Source organism: Hemibagrus wyckioides, linkage group LG24 (genome assembly GCF_019097595.1).
Source record: "Hemibagrus wyckioides isolate EC202008001 linkage group LG24, SWU_Hwy_1.0, whole genome shotgun sequence".
Lineage (NCBI taxonomy): Eukaryota > Metazoa > Chordata > Actinopteri > Siluriformes > Bagridae > Hemibagrus > Hemibagrus wyckioides.
The window spans coordinates 5,283,903-5,304,352 of NC_080733.1; the positions used below are offsets into that span (position 1 = coordinate 5,283,903).

General features: G+C 41.8%; 2 protein-coding genes across 2 annotated transcripts; one reads left to right on the forward strand and one right to left on the reverse strand.

Moving 5' to 3' along the window:
• Positions 1 to 721: 721 nt before the first annotated feature.
• Positions 722 to 6,635, reverse strand: smcr8a (Smith-Magenis syndrome chromosome region, candidate 8a). The gene is made up of 2 exons (XM_058377816.1): positions 3,825 to 6,635; positions 722 to 2,720 (listed from the first exon to the last, which is right to left on the reverse strand). Exons 1-2 carry the CDS (start codon positions 6,023 to 6,025, stop codon positions 2,267 to 2,269), a joined length of 2,655 nt encoding a protein of 884 aa, XP_058233799.1. The 5' UTR covers positions 6,026 to 6,635; the 3' UTR covers positions 722 to 2,266.
• A 590-nt stretch (positions 6,636 to 7,225) lies between these two features.
• top3a (DNA topoisomerase III alpha) lies at positions 7,226 to 20,145 on the forward strand. The gene is made up of 19 exons (XM_058377815.1): positions 7,226 to 7,846; positions 7,935 to 7,994; positions 9,933 to 10,006; positions 11,160 to 11,235; positions 11,313 to 11,421; positions 11,510 to 11,653; positions 11,743 to 11,913; positions 13,153 to 13,256; positions 13,396 to 13,470; positions 14,319 to 14,401; positions 14,516 to 14,723; positions 14,881 to 15,066; positions 15,161 to 15,290; positions 15,376 to 15,489; positions 16,625 to 16,790; positions 17,282 to 17,428; positions 18,044 to 18,166; positions 18,287 to 18,978; positions 19,901 to 20,145. The coding sequence occupies exons 1-19, from the start codon at positions 7,664 to 7,666 to the stop codon at positions 20,056 to 20,058; spliced, it is 3,003 nt and encodes a 1,000-aa protein (XP_058233798.1). The 5' UTR covers positions 7,226 to 7,663; the 3' UTR covers positions 20,059 to 20,145.
• The last annotated feature ends 305 nt before the right edge of the window (positions 20,146 to 20,450 follow it).

The window sequence follows — 20,450 nt, forward strand, 5'->3', positions numbered from 1 at the left end:
GATTTGGTACGGTTTAATTTTGCTTTTTCTTTATATTTATAATTAACCATTCCTTCAATTCCTCAACACAAATGTTTTATCATCTATTTCATATTTCCCACATCTCTACCAATATATACCAATCAGGCATAACATTATGACCACTGAGAGGTGCCGTGAATGACACTGATGATCTCCTCATCAAGGCACCTGTTAGTGGGTGGGATATATTAGGCAGCAAGTGAACACTTTGTCCTCAAAGTTGATGTTAGAAGCAGGGAAAATGGACAAGCGTAAGGAATTGAGTGAGCTTGACAAGGACCAAATTGTGATGGCTAGACCACTGGATCAGAGCATCTCCAAAACTGCAGCTCTTGTGGGGTGTTCCCGGTCTGCAGTGGTCAGTATCTATCAAAAGTATCCTTTAAGTCCTGTAAGTCATGAGGTGGAGCCCATGGAGGCCCCACCTTACGACTTACAGGATTTTAAGAATCTGCTGCTAAAAACTTGGTGCCAGTTCCCACAGCATACCTTCAGGGATCTAGTGGAGTCCATGCCTTGACGGGTCAGGGCTGTTTTGGCAGCAAAAGGGGGACCGACACAATATTAGACAGGTGGTCATAATATTATGCCTGACCACTTAAACTATATATATATATATATATATATATATATATATATATATATATATATATATTTATATCCAGTGTATATGATGATAAGAAGACTCCACTTCACAACATCAAATTAGTAATATTTTAATGAACCTTTAAGGCAGAAAAACATAGCGGGCAATGACTCAACATACTTGAATAATGCCCTAGAGAGAAAAAAATCACTTAAACATTCACAGATCGTAATTTTTTAAATAAAAACACAACATTTTACTGCACCCCAGACAAATATCACAATACGTTCGATGTACTCTAGTGAGCAACAATCTTCCAAGTTTTGATTTGGGAAAAAAAAGAAAGTTTATGTAAAAGGAAAGTGGTTAAAAAAATCAAAAATAAGAAGCATCATTACATAATTAAATACATAATGTACAGTATGGTATGGCTTCTTAACATTCATCAGAATGCGTGTCACATATAGGATATTTTTAAGACTCGTCTTCACGGAGGTTAGCGATGATAGATTACAAATGGAAAGCAAGATAAGTTACAAGTGAAAATCGGTGGCCATTAGAAAGCATCATGCAGCAGTAAGCATAGCGTCAAGGTGATGTTAACATACTGAGTGGTGTGTGTGTGTGTGTGTGTGTGTGTGTGTGTGTTGGGAGGGGAAACGATCATCACCATGTCCTTTTAACTCACCATGATTGTTTCTTAAACAAAAAAAGAACAAAACAAAAAGCCACTTCATCAAGTTACTCATGCTCGCACTATTTGCACACAACACTTAGACAACGTAATCATCACTGTACCCCAGACTGAACGAAATCTGTGTGTAAGATAGAAACGAGTGCTGCCATGTCATTCGCCTGGCCGTTTTTTCCAAACATGCAGGATGTCATCTAACACTTCTCCACTACTGAACAATTTTTTTTTTCCCCATGCAGAACTTTCTTTAAACTGGAGGATGTTAAAGCAGGGTTAAAACAAAAAAAATCTGGCAGTTTTCCTGCTAAAACTTTGATCTGTTCTCAAAAATCGTGTTCATTTATTTTTGCAAAAAACAGTAGTTGTACAGTGGAATAAAGAGAAAGACAGGAGACATATTTGAACAGGACGGCGCTGAATCGAGCGTTTGAGTCAGTAGTTTACAGCATCGACCACCAGAAAGTCATGAACAGATGAATTATTTACTGCACTAAGATCTTGGATTTTCATGGAAATAGTTTATAAATCACATGAGAAATCAGTACATGAGGTTAAAGAGCACGTCTACGGCAAAATCTTACAACATAAATGCCATTGTGCCATAAATGCCATCTTACGTTTTCACATTCTGTTCACAATAGAAGAAGATTCATTTCAGAAAAATTTCACAAATCCAAACGCTGTCCAAAAACAATCGGTCGGTTCTTGTCAGCTGACCTCACTTTCGATCTAGACTGGCTGTTCAGGAAATACTTTTTGTGTCCATTGTTGAACTAGACATCAGACAACATCAGAGACATTCACAACCACACTCAGGACAACTGACCACACAGAACCTAATGACCGAATTGTAAAAGAAAGAAAAACACTGGAATCAAATACATTCAAATTTTCTTGGTCTCCTGATTTCAGCAGAGGTGCCAGAAAAGGAAAAAATATGAAACTTATATGAACAAAGAGCACATTCAGATTTTATACAAATAGCTGGTGGTATAAGTGAAACTGAAGTAAGACTGGCTGACCCCTTTTAAAGGCCCCTGAAGGTAATGTTGCTTGATGAGCTCGCTGAAGAAGCGGATTATTTTACTTTCCTCCTCGGTGTAGCCGAGCTGCAACAAGAAACTAGTCCTGCGCTGTACCACAGAGTCGGCGTCCTGGTCTGTGCTGACGGGCAGGTGAAGGTGATGGCAGAAAGTGTAAAGGAAGGCCTTCGCTGTCAGCTGAGTTAATATGCTCTGCACGTGGAGATAGTAGGTGCTGCCTCGCTTGATCTGCGTCCTGTGGTCTGCCATGTGACCCATTAACGTTCCTTTGTAGGCGGGGCATCGGAGCGTCTTGTTGTCGCAGTCCAGGATGCCGATATATCGGCTGTAGCGGCTCAGGGAATGGAGCAAGCTGGAACCTGCTGGAGAACCCACCCTGAAGGACAAAAAAAAGACATGCTGTATAATCCATCATCAGCCATGTAGCCAAATGTTTGTGGACACCTGACCATCATGGACATTTGTGCGGCTTGTTGAATGTCTCATCTGTTGCAGTTGTAATATGAACATATAAAGCTCCAATCTTCTTGGAAAGCTTTCCACTATCTGCTACAATTATTCGGGAACGTCAAGAATACAAAGTAGTGATCAGAGGCCGATACTTCTGATGAACAAATCATTAATAAGAAGAATAAGAGTAAGAATAAGCATAATCTGTATCCTTTTTCACATCCTTTTAATTGATGAAATGTGCAACTGCAAAAATACATCATTTAAACACAAACAGAAAATTTCACAATCAGTTATACATGACAGGACGTCCAATTACTAATCCCAATAATAACAGAAATGCGGAATTAAATCTAATATTAAATACATAAATAAGTCTTAACATAAATAAGCAAGAAAAATTCAATTCACTGCCAACAACATTAAATAACGACATTAAAACCTACCACACATCTCCCCCAACTCAACCCTAACCCTCCCCAACTCAACCCCAACCCTCCACAACTCAACATCAACCCTCCACAACTCAACCCTAACCCTCCCTAACTCAACCCCAACCATCCCGAATCCTCCACAACTCAACCCCAACCCTCCACTACTCAATCCTAAAACTCAAACACAACCATCCACATTTAATCCCAACCCTCCACTACTTAACTGCAACCCTCCACTCCTCAACCCACTCAAGCCCTACCCTATCCCTCTACAACTCAACCCCAGCCCTCCACAACTCAACCATAACCCCCATAACTCAACTTCAACCCTCCACAACTCAACCGTAACACTCAACCCCAACCCTCCACAACTCAACCTGAACAACTCAACCCGTCTGTGCTATCCATTATAAAAAGTGGAGTAGAATTTAAAAACTGGTGCCAGATTGATATTAATTTATTACAAATTACAGAATTTAGCATCAAATATAAATGTAAATATCAGTGCTATTTGAGAACACCAATAATAATTTAATCTGAATTTTTGTAGCAGCAGTTTTTCATCAATAAGTGCAATAGAGCTGGTGACATCATACCTCTGCAATCCAATGAGTTTCCATCGCTGAAGGTCGCTCAGCTGAAAGGAGGTGGAAATCCAGGGCTGCACGCTTTCTCCATACTTGCCGAGATTGGGCACGAAAATCAGCAAGGCGTTCACCAGCTTCCTCACAGTGCCTTCATCAGCTCCCAGAACCACCAGCGTTCTTCCACTCAGAAGGCAGAAAATGGCTTGCTGAGCAAATGGGTACTGCCTGATGAACCGCAGTGCGCTGTGGCCTGCCTTCTTCTTCTGCCTGAGCGTGACTGGACTGCCGTAGGTGAAGGGTGAGGCTGCTCTGTCCGAGCTAGTGGAGGTGCTCAAGTGACTGGCGTTGTCAGAAGTGTCCTCCACGTTCATTTTCACCATATCCTCTGACACGGAGCTGGGGTTGAGTTCAGGAAGCATCAACCCCATACTGGGCCTCGGAACAGTCAGCAAAGACTCTCTGAAGATGTAGTCGGCTTGTAGCGCAGGGTCTCTCTGAAGCAGGGACAGAGGCTCACTCTTCACCACTGTGTCCTCGCAGCATTCCTCTACCGGTTCAGCTAAAGGCTCCTCGTAGAGGAAACCATCTTGTCCCATACAACACGCCGTATCCATTTGAACTAGATTTCCAGTTTCAAACATGTCGCCGTGATTCAGCTCTGATTCACATTCTGGCAACGATGACGTCTTTCCAGCAGCAGCAGCGACAGACAGAACATTTCCTTGTTCCTCAGATGAGGAGGTTACAGGACCAGTCACACTGCTGGTGCTCATCTTTGAAAAAACATCGGGATTTCCGGGACTAAGAGTTATAAACGCCTCGACGCTCCGGTCACTGCTGAAACTCCCTTTCATTTCAGTGTCATTGGCGTCTTCCGAGGTTTCCTGCGTAACATCTGAGGTACTGGACTCCAGATGTCCATCCACCATTTCGAGAACCAGCCTATTTTGACTTCTCTCCACGTCATCGGCGTAAGAGTCCAGGCTCACTGGCTCACAGGTGAAGTTGGACGAAGCGTGATGTGCAGTAAGGTTTGGGTCATAAAAGTTCCTGGAGCTGCCTTCGTCTTCTTCGTCGTCGTCTCGTTCCGACTCAAAAAGAAAACTGGTGATCTTCTGGTTCCTCAAGAGAGCTCGGTCAACCTGGCTGGTGTAAATGAAGCAAAGATCGCCTCTGAAGCTCTTCTCGATTGCGTTCAGTTGGTCCATGGTCTGAAGGAAAAAGTCAGATTCACAGAGTTCCTCCAGGGTTTTTAAGCGTTTATCGAAACATTTAGCAGATTTTGCTTTAATAAGCTGGGGGACGTAAGACGGGTGCTGACTCTCGCTATCTGTCCCCCCATGTTTCTCCTCATGTCCGGAATGATTAGACAGCGTGTGGTCAACCTTGCTCGCCTCGGCTCCGTGATCCGGCTCGCACTGCACCTGATCGGCGTCTCCCCTTTTACTGTTAGGATATGAAGTGATCTGCCTCAGCAAATCTTTATGCTCGTAAATAGATTTTTCTACGTTTGCCAGTTCATTAGCTTTCTCGATAACCTGTGTGGAGTAACAGCCGCTGTTGGTTTTCTGCATCTCGGTCTCTTTGTGCAGGACGGATCTGGTGTATTCCAGGTCTCTCAGTTTCTTTTCCAATTCATTTGCAAAGGCCTTTCTGTTCCCTGATTTTAAGCACTCGGAAGCCCTGGAAAAGCCGGACGAGAGCAGCTGGAACTGCTGCATGATCTTTCGCTCGTCTGCTGAAATATAAGCCATGCAAAAAGGACGTACGAAGCCGCGCGCCTCCAAGTCATAGAGGGTCAGGTGATGCACGTAGGCAAATGCCCCTTCCTTGGAATCGCCGAGGACGACTTTGGAGTCCTCGACAAAATTGAGCTTGGGGTAGCTGGTGCCTGGTGGATGTCCCACAAACGAAGCCTGGTAGTCCACAGACATGATGCGCAGGGAGAAGTAATTGAGGTCAAACGTCCCACACACTTTTGGATCATCTGGAATTGTGAGTAATGGCTGTGGTCCCACCTGCTCTGAGAACTCAGAGATAAGGATGAAATCCTTGGAGAATTTTGCATAGGAGGTTTTTAACCACGGATTGACGTTTGCATGAGGAAACAAAGGCACAGAGAACTCCTCTGGGAGCGAGCACGGGTCTGTGTACGAATCTCCAAAATCATCTTCTTTGGTAAATGCCACCACATCTGGGGATCCGATCATCTTCTCGGAGTGTTAGAAGCGACATTAGAAGAAATCTCCTACTTCACCAGAGCCAGAGGCGCAACTGGACACTACACACTACACCAGAGCCAGAGGCGCAACTGGAAACTACACACTACACATCATAACAGGTGGAGAGAACTGGACACTGGACAGCTACACACTACACACTACATCAGTTAGAGAGAGCTGGACACTAGACACTACACCAGAGCCAGAGGAGCAGCTGGACACTACACACTACATCAGGTGGACTGGTGGAGAGAGCTGGACTCTGGACACTACACCTGGGGAAGAGAACTGGACACTTTGGTTCCGATCACTGGGCCTAATTATAGCTCCATAAACGCGAGAATGAACAATTACACACGAAATTATCCTTACAGCACAACTACAATATCCGGCTCCAAAGCTGACACTGACATATTTACCAAACCGTCCCAAGCTTCACTTCATCCACAGCACACATCCTGCATCCTGCCAGTCTCAGCAGCCATACTGAAAAAATATAATAACGATAATGGGCGTACCAGTAAATCAGGACAGGTTACATGATTTACATATCATACCCATGCCGAAAATCGTCAGGTTTTTATATGAAGATCAGATAAACGAGAACGTCCGCGTACATTTTCCGGTACGCACTACGTCAAAAATGATTTCGTCCACCCGGAAGTCCACGATTAAATTAAAATCTATCATTTAAATATTAATGACAAGCATTTTACACTTTTGTAGATGTTAAAAAGAGAGTATTAGTTCCTGCTTCGCTCTTTTTGAAGTGGATATATTTGATGAATTATCGAGGGGAATAAAATGCGCGATCGAGTACTTTACGGCAGTTTTACGACAGTAAACACTAGCCGCCGAATTCGGAAAATTCCTGATATTCCGCAGTTGAATATATTTCAGCGACATTTCTATTTATTTTATTAAACATTAAATGAGTCGCGTATTTCTTTGTGTTTTTTTTAACGTGTTGTTGTGTTTATTAAATTCAATGCTAGTTTTAAAAATGTAAAAATTCTGCCATATATATTTTTGCTAGTTCACATGATTCAAATATCATATCCATGCCAAAAAATCGCTGCATGGTGTGTGAAGATCAGATAACCGGAGTACGTCTTCCGGTACGCCCCCCTACGTCAGAATGGCGCGTACGGTTGGGTGTAAATAATTTAAATACAAATAAATATATTGTTTGAATGCAAATGACAAGCCTTTTACACTTTTATAGAACATCAAACGAGGCTATATGGTCTTGTCTCGATCTTAATAAAGTAGTATATTTGATAAACTGTCACTACTCGATCTGTACCGGAAACACGTTTTGTACTGCAGTTTTACGACAGTTTGAGGCAGGCGCCGAATTTGGAAAGTTCTCGATAACACTTCTGCAACATTCCTGAAAACATTTCATCACCTTTGATACACACACTGATGTTTTTAAACTCTTCAATATATTCCATAGTTCTCCGTCTACTTTATGGAAAGTTTCATTCTAGCAGTTGCTTTTACTCGAACTTTGTTCCGTTGTTAGCTAGCCCGCTACAGTGACAACAAAGTGCCCTTGTTTTGATGCAGACTCTCCGCCATGGCCTGTTCGAGCACGCGCCGTCTCGCGCAGCAGCTCTGTAGATGGTGGTGATGGTCCTTATTGGAAGGTTATTATCTCGACTGGCAGCTCAGAGTTGTGGTTGTCGCTCCATATCCTGTAGTATGATCAGAAGAACTCAGATTAAGAAGGTGCTTTGCGTCGCTGAGAAAAACGATGCAGCCAAAGGCATCGCAGAGATCATGTCCAGTGGCAGGTCCAGAAGAGTGAGTGTGTCTGTTACTGTCATGATAATGACCACTGGACCCTGGTGCTTATGATGACATGCTCACCAAGTGTGTGTTTACTTTACAGAGAGAAGGATACTCAGTCTACAACAAGATATACGAGTATGAATATAATCTCTTTGGACAGGTAAGTGCTCCGTCATCTACAGTCACACAGGTACAGGAATCAGCTGTTCAGACCAGTCTAATCTCAATCTCTCTCTCTCTCTCTCTCTCTCTCTCTCTCTCTCTCTCTCTCTCTCACACACACACTCTCTGTCTCATCCTTTATTTCTTTCTCTCTCTCTCTCTCTCTCTCTCTCTCTCTCTCTCTCTCACACACACACACTCTCTGTCTCATCCTTTATTTCTCTCTCTCTCTCTCTCTCTCTCTCTCTCTCTCTCTCTCACACACACACACTCTCTGTCTCATCCTTTATTTCTCTCTCTCTCTCTCTCTCTCTCTCTCTCTCTCACACACACACACACACTCTCTGTCTCATCCTTTATTTCTCTCTCTCTCTCTCTCTCTCTCTCACACACACACACACACACTCTCTGTCTCATCCTTCATTTCTCTCTCTCTCTCTCTCTCTCTCTCTCTCTCTCTCACACACACACTCTCTCTGTCCCATCCTTTGTTTCTCTCTCTCTCTCACACTCTCTCTGTCCCATCCTTTGTTTCTCTCTCTCTCTCACACTCTCTCTGTCCCATCCTTTGTTTCTCTCTCTCTCTCACACTCTCTCTGTCTCATCCTTTCTCTCTCTCTCTCTCTCTCTCTCTCTCTCTCTCTCTCTCTCTCACACACACACACTCTCTCTGACTCATCCTTTATTTCTCTCTCTCTCTCTCTCTCTCTCTCTCTCTCTCTCACACACTCTCACACTCTCTCTGTCTCATCCTTTCTCTCTCCCTCTCTCTCTCTCTCTCTCTCTCTCTCTCTCTCTCTCTCACACACACACACTCTCTCTGACTCATCCTTTATTTCTCTCTCTCTCTCTCTCTCTCTCTCTCACACACTCTCACACTCTCTCTGTCTCATCCTTTCTCTCTCCCTCTCTCTCTCTCTCTCTCTCTCTCTCTCTGTCTCTCTCACACACACACACACACTCTCTGTCTCATCCTTTATTTCTCTCTCTCTCTCTCTCTCTCTCTCTCTCTCTCTCTGTCTGTCTCATCCTTTCTCTCTCTCTCTCTCTCTCTCTCTCTCTCACACACACACACTCTCTCTGACTCATCCTTTATTTCTCTCTCTCTCTCTCTCTCTCTCTCTCTCTCTCTCACACACTCACACTCTCTCTGTCTCATCCTTTCTCTCTCCCTCTCTCTCTCTCTCTCTCTCTCTCTCTCTCTCTCTCTGTCTCTCTCACACACACACACACACTCTCTGTCTCATCCTTTATTTCTCTCTCTCTCTCTCTCTCTCTCTCTCTCTCTCTCTCTCTCTCTCTCATCCTTTATTTCTCTCTCTCTCTCTCTCTCTCTCTCTCTCTCTCTCACACACTCTCACACTCTCTCTGTCTCATCCTTTCTCTCTCTCTCTCTCTCTCTCTCTCTGTCTCTCTCACACACACACACACACACTCTCTGTCTCATCCTTTATTTCTCTCTCTCTCTCTCTCTCTCTCTCTCTCTCTGTCTGTCTCATCCTTTCTCTCTCTCTCTCTCTCTCTCTCTCTCTCTCTCTCTCTCTGTCTCTCTCACACACACACACACACTCTCTGTCTCATCCTTTATTTCTCTCTCTCTCTCTCTCTCTCTCTCTCTCTCTCTCTCTCTCACACACACACACACACTCTCTGTCTCATCCTTTATTTCTCTCTCTCTCTCTCTCTGTCTCTCATCCTTTCTCTCTCTCTCTCTCTCTCTCTCTCTCACACACACACACTCTGTCTCATCCTTTATTTCTCTCTCTCTCTCTCTCTCTCTCTCTCTCTCTCTCTCTCTGTCTGTCTCATCCTTTATTTCTCTCTCTCTCTCTCTCTCTCTCTCTCTCTCTCTGTCTGTCTCATCCTCTCTCTCTCTCTCTCTCTCTCTCTCTCTCTGTCTTATTCTATTTCTCTCTCTCTGTTTATTTCATTACAGAATGTTACTGTGTGCATGACGTCTGTGTCTGGACACCTTTTAGGTCTTGAATTCAAAGCTCCTTTTCAGAAATGGTGAGTCCTTATGATTTGTTTTATAACAGCTTCATGAGTGTAAAAATAAAGTCTGTTTACAGTCGAGTGTAAACGTTTGCATGATTTCTGGATAAAGAAAGCTAATCAAACCAAAATAACTTTGACTGAATGAAATAGATATGTTAAATAGATATGTGTAAAGCATACACCGAGCAAACATAACATTATAAGCAGTGAGAGGTGACGTGAATAAGACTGATAATCTCCTCATCATGGCGCCTGTTAGTGGGTGGGATATATTAGGCAGCAAGTGAACATTTTGTCCTCAAAGTTGATGTGTTAGAAGCAGGAAAAATGGACAAGTGTAAGGATTTGAGAGAGTTTGACAAAGGTCCAAATTGTGATGGCTAGACCACTGGATCAGAGCATCTCCAAAACTGCAGCTCTTGTGGGGTGTTCCCGGTCTGCAGTGGTCAGTATCTATCAAAAGTGGTCCAAGGAAGGAACAGTGGTGAACCGGAGACAGGGTCATGGACGGTCAAGGCTCATTGATGCACGTGAGGAGCGAAGGCTGGCCCGTGTGATCCGATCCAACAGACGAGCTACTGTTGCTCAGAATGCTGAAGATGTTAATGCTGGTTCTGATAGAAAGGTGTCAGAATACACAGTGCAGGACGGGTCAGGGGGTCCAACACAATATTAAGCAGGTGGTCATAAAGTTGTGGCTGATTGGTGTATAAACCTTATGAAATAGACAGTGTAAGTTTTTATTTGAACAGAATTATATTTCCATCAGGTTCTGGAGAAATTTCTTAGTTTACCCGAACACCACAATAAATATTCTCAGGCCTCCTCTGAAAGCATTACACACAGAACGACTTACTGTTTTTCCACAAAAATGATCATTTTAGTCACACACATACCCGTCTGTGATTTTTTTTTATGCACACGTCGCATTGTGTTGGGGAATAAAGATGTTCGATTGCCATGTTTAATCTCCAGATAGTAAACATTTTAAAACCTAGACTTTGTGATTATGAATAGTGTTTTACGAATCTTGGTTTGTGTCTCATGTGGCTGTGATTGTTAAATTCGATCAGCTGTGAAACCTAACAGGTGACATGTTGTGTTTGTCTCTAAAGGTTTCAGCTAAGATATAAAAGTTCTCATATATGTTGTGTAATTGTAACAGGCACAGCTGTAATCCAGTCTTGCTGTTTGATGCTGAAGTGGAAAAGTATTGTCCTGAAAACTTTGTGCAAATTAAGGTATGTCTTTTTTCCTGATAAGATGCACAATTTTTGGAAGCAACATCTTTTTAAATAAGACTGTGCTCATCTCATAGAGGACTTTGGAGAGAGAGGCCAGGCAGTGCCAGGCTCTGGTCATCTGGACTGATTGTGATCGCGAGGGAGAAAACATCGGCTTCGAGATCATCGACGTCTGCAAAGCTGGTGATTTTTTTTTGTTTTGTTTTATATTTTCAGCTTTTTATTAATAGTTGTAATTTGTGGCACTGACACTGACTCTGTTCTGTTCTAGTCAAGCAAAATATTCAGGTGTTCCGTGCTCGCTTCTCTGAGATCACTCCAACTTCCATTAGGAGAGCCTGCGAGACTCTGACTGAGCCGGACATCAACGTCAGTGATGCTGTGGATGTCAGGCAAGAACTCGATCTCCGCATCGGTAAGTGGGATTATCTGTATGCACTTTTTTATTTGTTTGTTAAAATTTGTTTGTTCAAATCAGGCAGTTGTTTTTCTGCTGTTTTCCAGGAGCGGCGTTTACAAGGTTCCAGACATTACGCTTACAAAAGATCTTCCCAGAGTCTCTATCTGATCAGCTGATCAGTTACGGGAGCTGTCAGTTTCCTACCCTGGGCTTTGTGGTGGAGAGATTTAAAGCTATTCAAGCGTTCATCCCCGAGATCTTCTTTAAAATTAAAGGTACACATTTTAATTGTCTCCATCATAAATATACATACGGCCAAAAGTATGCAGACATCTGACCATCACACACATTTGTCGGACGTCATCAAAAATTGTTTCCACAAAATTCCCTGAGCTCCATGATAATGGTTTGAGAAGGTTGGAGTGGAAGAACTGGAGTGTCCTGCACTGAGCCCTGACTCTGACTCAACCCCACTGAACACCTTTGGGATGAACTGGAACACCGACTGAACCCCAGACCTCCTCACTCTTACAACATCGGTGTCTGATCTCACTAATGCTCTTGTAGCCGGATGATCACTAATCCCCACAGTCACGCTCCAACATCTAGTGGAAAAACCTTCACAGGAGAGAAGAGTGGGGATTATTCTAACAGTTGACTAAGCACATATAAAGTCTCCACACTTTTGGTCATATAGTGTACATGTTTACTATACTATAATAAAATTTATAGTTTTCTCATAGTGTGCATTTCTTTCTAAATGAACCTTTAGGGAAATATATTTACATTTGTCATTTGGCAGATGATCTTATCCATAATGGCTTATAATATCAATATATCATTATAATATCAGTAAATAAATCCTGATACTATTTCAAAAGACTAAGAGTCACAGACTAAAAGTATTAAAAACCCATAACATTATGACCACCTGCCCTATATTGTGTTGGTCCCGCTTTTGCTGCCAAAACAGCCCTGACCTGTCGAGGCATGAACTCCACAAGATCCCTGAAGGTGTGCTGTGGTATCTGGCACCAAGATGTTAGCAGCAGATCCTTTAAGTCCTGTAAGATGAGGCCCCACCTTGCAACTTAAAGGACTTACAGAACCTAAAGGATACTTTTGATAGATACTGACCACTGCAGACCAGGAACACCCCACAAGAGCTGCAGTTTTGGAGAAGCTCTGATTCAGTCGTCTAGCCATCACAATTTGGCCCTTGTCAAACTCGCTCAAATCCTTACGCTTGTCCATTTTTCCTGCTTTTAACACATCAACTTTGAGGACAAAATGTTCACTTGCTGCCTAATATATCCCACCCACTAACAGGCGCCATGATGAGGAGATCATCAGTGTTATTCACTTCACATGTCAGTGATCATAATGTTATGCCTGATCTGTGTATAGTGTAGGAGATGGGGAGGTAATATCATAAAAAAAAAATACACTGACGATTAAACAGCTATAAACCGTGACACTAAGTGGACATTGTTCGCTTTTGTGTTTTCCATCAGTGGTCCATGAGCCTAACGAAGAGGAATCGGTGGAATTCAGCTGGAAAAGGCATCGTCTCTTTAACCACACGGCCTGTCTTGTGATTTACCACTTGTGCATGGAGGTAAGCAACGTCCATTACCTGATTTATTCTTAAGGGAATATTTATAGTTAGAAATATATTCAGAATTATAACTAACTATAAGTAAGAGTGAAGTGTAGATCAAGACACTTGTGTATGTTCACTGGTCATATTTTCTCAGGATCCTGTAGCAAGAGTGATGTCTGTAACGAGTAAACCAAAAAGTAAATGGCGTCCGTTACCGCTCGACACTGTGGTAGGTTTTTTAATACTTTATTCTTGCATTATTTGTCAAATAAATTATTTATTCTGGTGAACTGATACAAAGCTTTTTTTAAAATTATTTTAATATTCTTGTTTTATACGATGCATCTTACTGTAAATTTCATTTTTCAGACACCGTGAAAAACTTTTTATTAATAATAATGTACACTATGAGTCAGAAGTCTGTATATTTAATTGTATTAAAACCTAAATGAAAGCCTCTGATTTAAAATTTGTTTTATGATAAGTATAAACATATATCAGCCAGAACATTAAAACCATGGACAGGTGGTTTGTTGTTGATAACGTTGATTATCTTATAAGGGGTGGGATATATTAGACAGCAAACAAACGGTCAGTTCTCGAAGGTGATGTGTTTGATTTAGGAAATATGGGTAAGTGTAAAGATCTGAGTGACTTTGACAAGACATAACATTATGACCACCTGCTTAATATTGTGTTGATCCCCCTTTTGCTGCCAAAACAGCCCTTACCCGTCATGCACTGTGTATTCTGACATCTTTCTATCAGAACCAGCATTAACTTCTTCAGCAATTTGAGCAACAGTAGCTCGTCTGTTGGATCTGATCACACGGGCCAGCCTTCACTCCTCACGTGTTTCAATGAGCCTTGGCTGCCCATGACCCTGTCTCCGGTTCACCACTGTTCCTTCCTTGGACCACTTTTGATAGATACTATATTTGGTCCTTGTCAAACTCGCTCAAATCCTTACGCTTGCCCTTAATAATCTTATAGTCTTATTCAGGTTGCCTGTCACTGCTCAGAATGTCATGCCTGATCGGTGTGTGTATATATAACATGCATTGTTTTTTTACACAGGAACTTGAAAAACTGGCTTCAAGAAAATTGAAGATAAGTGCTAAAGAGACCATGAGAGTAGCCGAGAAGCTGTACACACAAGGGTATGAGTTCCATAAACTAATTTTTACCGCAGTCTGGTATTATAATTCTTCTTCCTCCTTCTTCTTCTACTTCTCCTTCTAAGCCCTGAAACTAATGTTTATTGTTTATTCCAGCTTTATCAGTTACCCTCGTACCGAGACCAACATGTTTCCGAAGAACCTGAACTTGGTCCCGCTTGTTGAGCAGCAGACTCAGGACAGTGAATGGGGGGCTTTTGCTCAAGGCATTCTGGAAAGCGGTGGGCCGACACCACGAAACGGAAACAAATCTGACCAGGCCCATCCTCCCATTCACCCGACCAAATACACAAATAATTTACAGGTGGCTTTCACCTTAAAAATATGACATACATAAACACTAAGCAATTAAATCAACAAATCTTTCTGGAAGTGGTTCCTTTATCTGAATTGATGTTTGAATGGCTTCTTTTTATAAATGAACTTGTATGATTTTTCTTATATAATTTTGTCTTGTACAGGGAAATGAGAAACGTTTGTACGAGTTTATCGTCCGTCACTTTCTGGCCTGTTGCTCTAAGGATGCTCAGGGCCAGGAGGTGACTGTAGAAATTGACATTGCTGAGGAGAAATTTTCTGCGAGTGGACTGACAATTATTGCTCGTAACTATCTGGATGTTTATCCATACGACAAGTGGTACAATAAGGTAATGTTGCCAGTAGGATGTTTCAAAAATTAATTCATCACTAAAGAATATTGTCATGCTCAAGCAGAGATATGTTTTTGTTGTTGTTGTGCAGGTTATACCGTTATACACACCTGAAACAACATTTCAGCCAACCGCTATTGAGATGGTGGAAGGTCAGACCAGTCCACCTCAACTCCTCACTGAGGCTGACTTAATTTCTCTCATGGAGAAGCATGGCATTGGTATAATATTAAGCTAATAAGGATGAGTTTTTGACGCCTATTTTAAAGGAGGAAAACCAAAACAACCGATTGCTTTGTTTTTTAGGCACAGACGCAACACACGCCGAACACATCGAGACCATCAAGAGTCGTATGTATGTGGGTCTGACGGATGATCAAAGGTTCCTTCCTGGGGAGCTTGGCATGGGTCTTGTAGAAGGTACAGAAACTCAAACCTGCAGTCATTTAGTATGTTTAAATCATGAATAGTCTGAACATTATTTTATTTCCTGAGGTGGTCAATAAATAGCAAACTACAATGTCAGATTAAAGGCTTTACCAAGTTTCAGTCAATTTGAGAAAGACATGTTTTTTTAGCCTTGTAATTAGTTTATAATCAGGATGCTACTTTTTTCCTTGATCTGTGCATGTGAACAAACCTGTAATTGGTAAAGGGGAAAAACAACGCATCTCCATTTTGGATTTATATACACTGATCAGCCATAAAATTATGACCACTGACAGATGACGTGAATGACACTGATGATCTCCTCATCATGGAACCTGTTAGTGGGTGGGATATATTAGGCAGCAAGTGAACATTTTGTCCTCAAAGTTGATGTGTTAGAAGCAGGAAAAATGGGCAAGCGTAAGGATTTGAGTGAATTTGACGAAGGGCCAAATTGTGAAGGCTAGACGACTGGATCAGAGCATCTCCAAAACTGCAGCTCTTGTGGGGTGTTCCCGGTCTGCAGTGGTCAGTATCTATCAAAAGTGGTCCAAGGAAGGAACAGTGGTGAACACAATTTGGCCCTTCGTCAAATTCGCTCAAATCCTTACGCTTGCCCATTTTTCCTGCTTCTAGCACATCAACTTTGAGGACAAAATGTTCACTTGCTGCCTAATATATCCCACCCACTAACAGGTGCCATGATGAGGAGATAATCAGTGTCATTCACGGCACCTGTCAGTGGTCATAATGTTATGGCTGATCAGTGTATATAAATGATGAGCATGGGGAGCGCAGGCTATTTTGGCTGCAAAAGGAGGACCAACACAATATTAGGCAGGTGGTCATAATGTTATGGCTGATTGGTGTATATTGACACAGACTATGTACTATAGGTGCTTTAGTGTCTGAGAAATTTTTACAAGAGAAAGTACATACTATAGTACAAAATGTCACGAAAATGTAACAAAAATAATAGGTTTGATACTAGCAGCACTAATAAAAACAATCTTGTCATATTACTCTATTGATGGTGATGTTTCTTGCAGTAAATATTATACTTTTCTGTTAAAAAATTGTGAATGTGTTGACTGTTGTTAATAAAGTGAAACTGGTACAATTTCAGGGTACAATTCCATGGGCTACGAAATGTCTAAGCCGGACCTGAGGGCGGAGCTGGAGGCAGACCTGAAGCTGGTGTCTGAAGGGAGAAAGGACAAGGCATCTGTTCTCAGACATCATGTAGCGAAGTACAAGAGCGTTTTCATAGAATCAGTCAGGAAGGCAAAGAAGTAAGTTCATACTGGTCTTCATGTGATTGTGACTTTGCAGAATTCATGGTTAGGAAGTGTGGAAAAGTATAGAAATATAAAATTTATTTTATTTCCTGACCTGGAAGAGTTAGTTAAAGTGTTATAAACTCAGTTTATGAAATGAAAGGAGGATGGGAAAGCTTGTTGCTTTCTCTGTGATGTGAGAGAGGACCAAGAGAGTTGGTTTTAGTCCCAGAGATGCTTACAACAATTAAACACAGCAGTTTCCCTGTGTGATGTGCTTGATGTGTTTTTTGCAGGTGATTAGTGTCAAAACTGAACACAAACTTCTGGAAAGTTAAAAAAAAAAAAAAAGAAAAAGCAAAAGATGTTGAAGAGGTCTGGATTTTATTCATCAAGAGAGTCAAGAACCTTGTTTAACAAATAACCCTTACTTTTTCAGGAATGATTAGAGTCTGTGCTATTTCCCCCACACAGTATTTAACAAAACTATTTATTTTGTTCTTCAGGTTGGATGAGGCTCTGTCTAACTATTTAGGCCAGGCCCGTGAGTATACAGAGCAAGAAGAACAGGAGTTAGAGATGCCACTACCGGTGCGGAAATGTCCGCAGTGCAGCCGAGACATGGTTTTGAAGAAGAAGAAGGACAGCACAGCGTAAGGCATTATGCAGTAACAAGCAAGTTTAGAATAAAGCACAGGCTGTGCTGAGATAGGAAACGAATCTAATAACTACAAGTGTTTATTCCTCTTATACCACAGCAGTAATTGCAATTTTTAATTTTTTTAATGAACAACCCTTCAGGCGGTTTAATCAGTTCTCTTTAACTTGTTGAACATCTGTGAGACAAGGCAGTTCCTGTTATTTCTTACGCCTCAAACTCAAACTTCTCTCGATCTGAAGATTCTCCTGTGTCTGAATATTTCTGACACCTTTCTATAAGCGATAACTTGAGGTTTGCTTCCTGCAAGCTTGCCCACATCAGTGGTTATACATTTGTTTGTCCACTTATTATTAGCCTTAGATTATGTAATTGTGTGCGTCATACAAGTCTGTGATTGAGATATTAGTATAGAAGTGATTTTAGTGCATTGATATAAACATGTCATTTAAATGACAGAAACTCTTGTAAATCAACAGCTTCCTGTTCAAGAATTCAGCTATAACATTTATAAAGTGAGGCTAAATTCTAACTACATGTGAGCTCAGCATGTTTCTATCTTTGCTCATTGTGTTATTTCCTTTCTTGTCACACTGCTTGACTTCTGTAGGAAATTTCTGTCATGCACGGGCTACCCAAGCTGTAAGGCAGCTGTGTGGTTTCCAGATACAGTGCTGGAGGTCAGCAGAGATGATGGCGTCTGTCCATCGTGTCACCCACATCCTGTCCACATGTAAGAAAAAAAAGAAGGAAAAAAACTATAGTTCCTTTTCTGTAACTCTAAGAGTAATGTGAGTCATGTATGACAAAAGAGTACCCAACACACCCTGCGTCTTTCTTGATTTGTCTCCAGGCTGAAGTTCAAGTTCAAGAGGGGAAGTCTACCTCCAGGGATGCCTCTCGAGTTTGTCGGGTGTATTGGTGGCTGCGATGAGACTCTGAGAGAGGTCCTGAATTTGAAGTATCTCCGTGGAGGAGGAGGAGGAGATTCCAGCACTCAGGTTAATCGCAGTTCAACAATACATCGTCCAGTAACTAATCCAGCGTTTCAGTCCAGATCTGAGAACAGACCATCTCTCAACAATACACCGGCATGGTCCATGCAGTCATCACAGTCTGTCCAGAACAATGTTGTGTGTAACTGTAGCCAGGATGCTCTTCTTCTCACGGTGCGTAAAGAAGGTCCCAACCAAGGTCGTCAGTTCTACAAGTGCAATACGGGGAACTGTGACTTCTTCCTGTGGGGCGGACAGCAGAATGACCAGCCTGGGTCAACCGGGTGGATCGGGTCAACAGGACAACCGGGCACTAGCTCTCAACTTTCCAGACCTTCTCTTGGCTTTGTAAATACATCTCAGCAGAGGCAAGGCAGCAGAGGATCAGGGGGAGGTGGTGAGGAGAGTATGTGCAAATGTAACATACCTGCAGTCACAAGGACAGTCATGAAAGATGGACCAAACAAAGGCAGAGTGTTCCTCACCTGCAGCAAACCGCGGGATCAGCAGTGTGGCTTCTTTCAGTGGGTAGATGAGAACGTTGCGCCCAGTAAGTGAATATTCCTCTTTAAAAAATATATCTAATCACAGTGCATGTTATGATTTATGTTGCATTCATCAGTAGTACAGAAATTGGGCATCACTCTTTTTCTAATCATATATACAAAATAAAGGTAAAAAAAAAAATTGTGCTTAATTTATATACTCACTAATCCCCCTGAACATGAAATTAGTGTTAGACCCAAAACAAAAATGAGTGAAGACACGAAGACTTGAATTATATTTTACACCGGATCAGCCATAATAGGTGAACTGAATAAGACTGATGATCTCCTCATCATGGCACCTGTTAGTGGGTGGGATATATCAGGTAGCAAGTGAATATTTTGTCCTCAAAGTTGATGTGTTAGAAGCAGGAAAATGGATAAGCATAAGGATTTTAGTGAGTTTGACAAGGGCCAAATTGTGATGGCTAGACCACTGGATCAGAGCATCTCCAAAACTGCAGCTCTTGTAGGGTGTTCCCGGTCTGCAGTGGTCAGTATCTATCAAAAGTGCTAAACAAACATGTCCAATCCATGGAGACCCCACCTCGCAACTTAAAGAATCTGCTGCTAACATTTTGGTGCCAGATCCCACAGCACACCTTCAGGGATCTAGTGGAGTCCATGCCTTGACGGGTCAGGGCTGTTTTAGCAGCACAAGGGGGACCAACATAATATTAGGCAGGTGGTCATAATGTTATGGCTGATCAGTGTATATTAGATTGTTGTATGGAATCAGTCACACAGAAAGATTAAAGGAATGACATATGAAGGCTAATTTCATTGTTTGCTCCTGTTGCATCAAATGATTATGCTTTACTCAGGACAAAAAATAAATACCATAAAAGCAGCCAGCATTATAGGTGCTAAAGTTAGGATTCCTCATCATAATAATTTGTACTTATTATTTTCCTGTCACTTCCACAGCTGCTGTAGGGAATGGCAGAGGAAACAACAGTAATTGGGCTTCTAGTAAGAAGAATGAAGGCTCTTCGAGCAAATCGTCTGCTCCTAAAAGACCAAGGACTTGTGGAATTTGCCATCAGCCAGGCCACACACGCGTCACCTGTCCTCAGGCCCGGTGAGACAGCAGCAAATGGGAGATGATTGACTATGTATATACTGTTAAATAAATGAGTTTTTGTTATCATTTGTAATATTTTATTGTCTAAAAACAATAATCACATTTGCAAAATAAAAGTTTTCATTTTTAAGAACGGTGTCTTTGTTTTCTTTCATTTTTCATTATCATACCTCTGCTGATAAACATTAATCAGGTACTTTATTGTGGCTGATGATTGTAATCTCAATGCTTTCTGAACTACAAAATCCTTCAGTTGGCTTAATCCTGAAGGGATGTGATGAGATTAATCTTCTGTTTATCAGCCGTAATATATTTGATGCTTGCTTTGTATGATATTCCTTTTTGATTAAATCTAACACAGATTTGAAAGACTTGATCTAAGTGAGTGCTGTT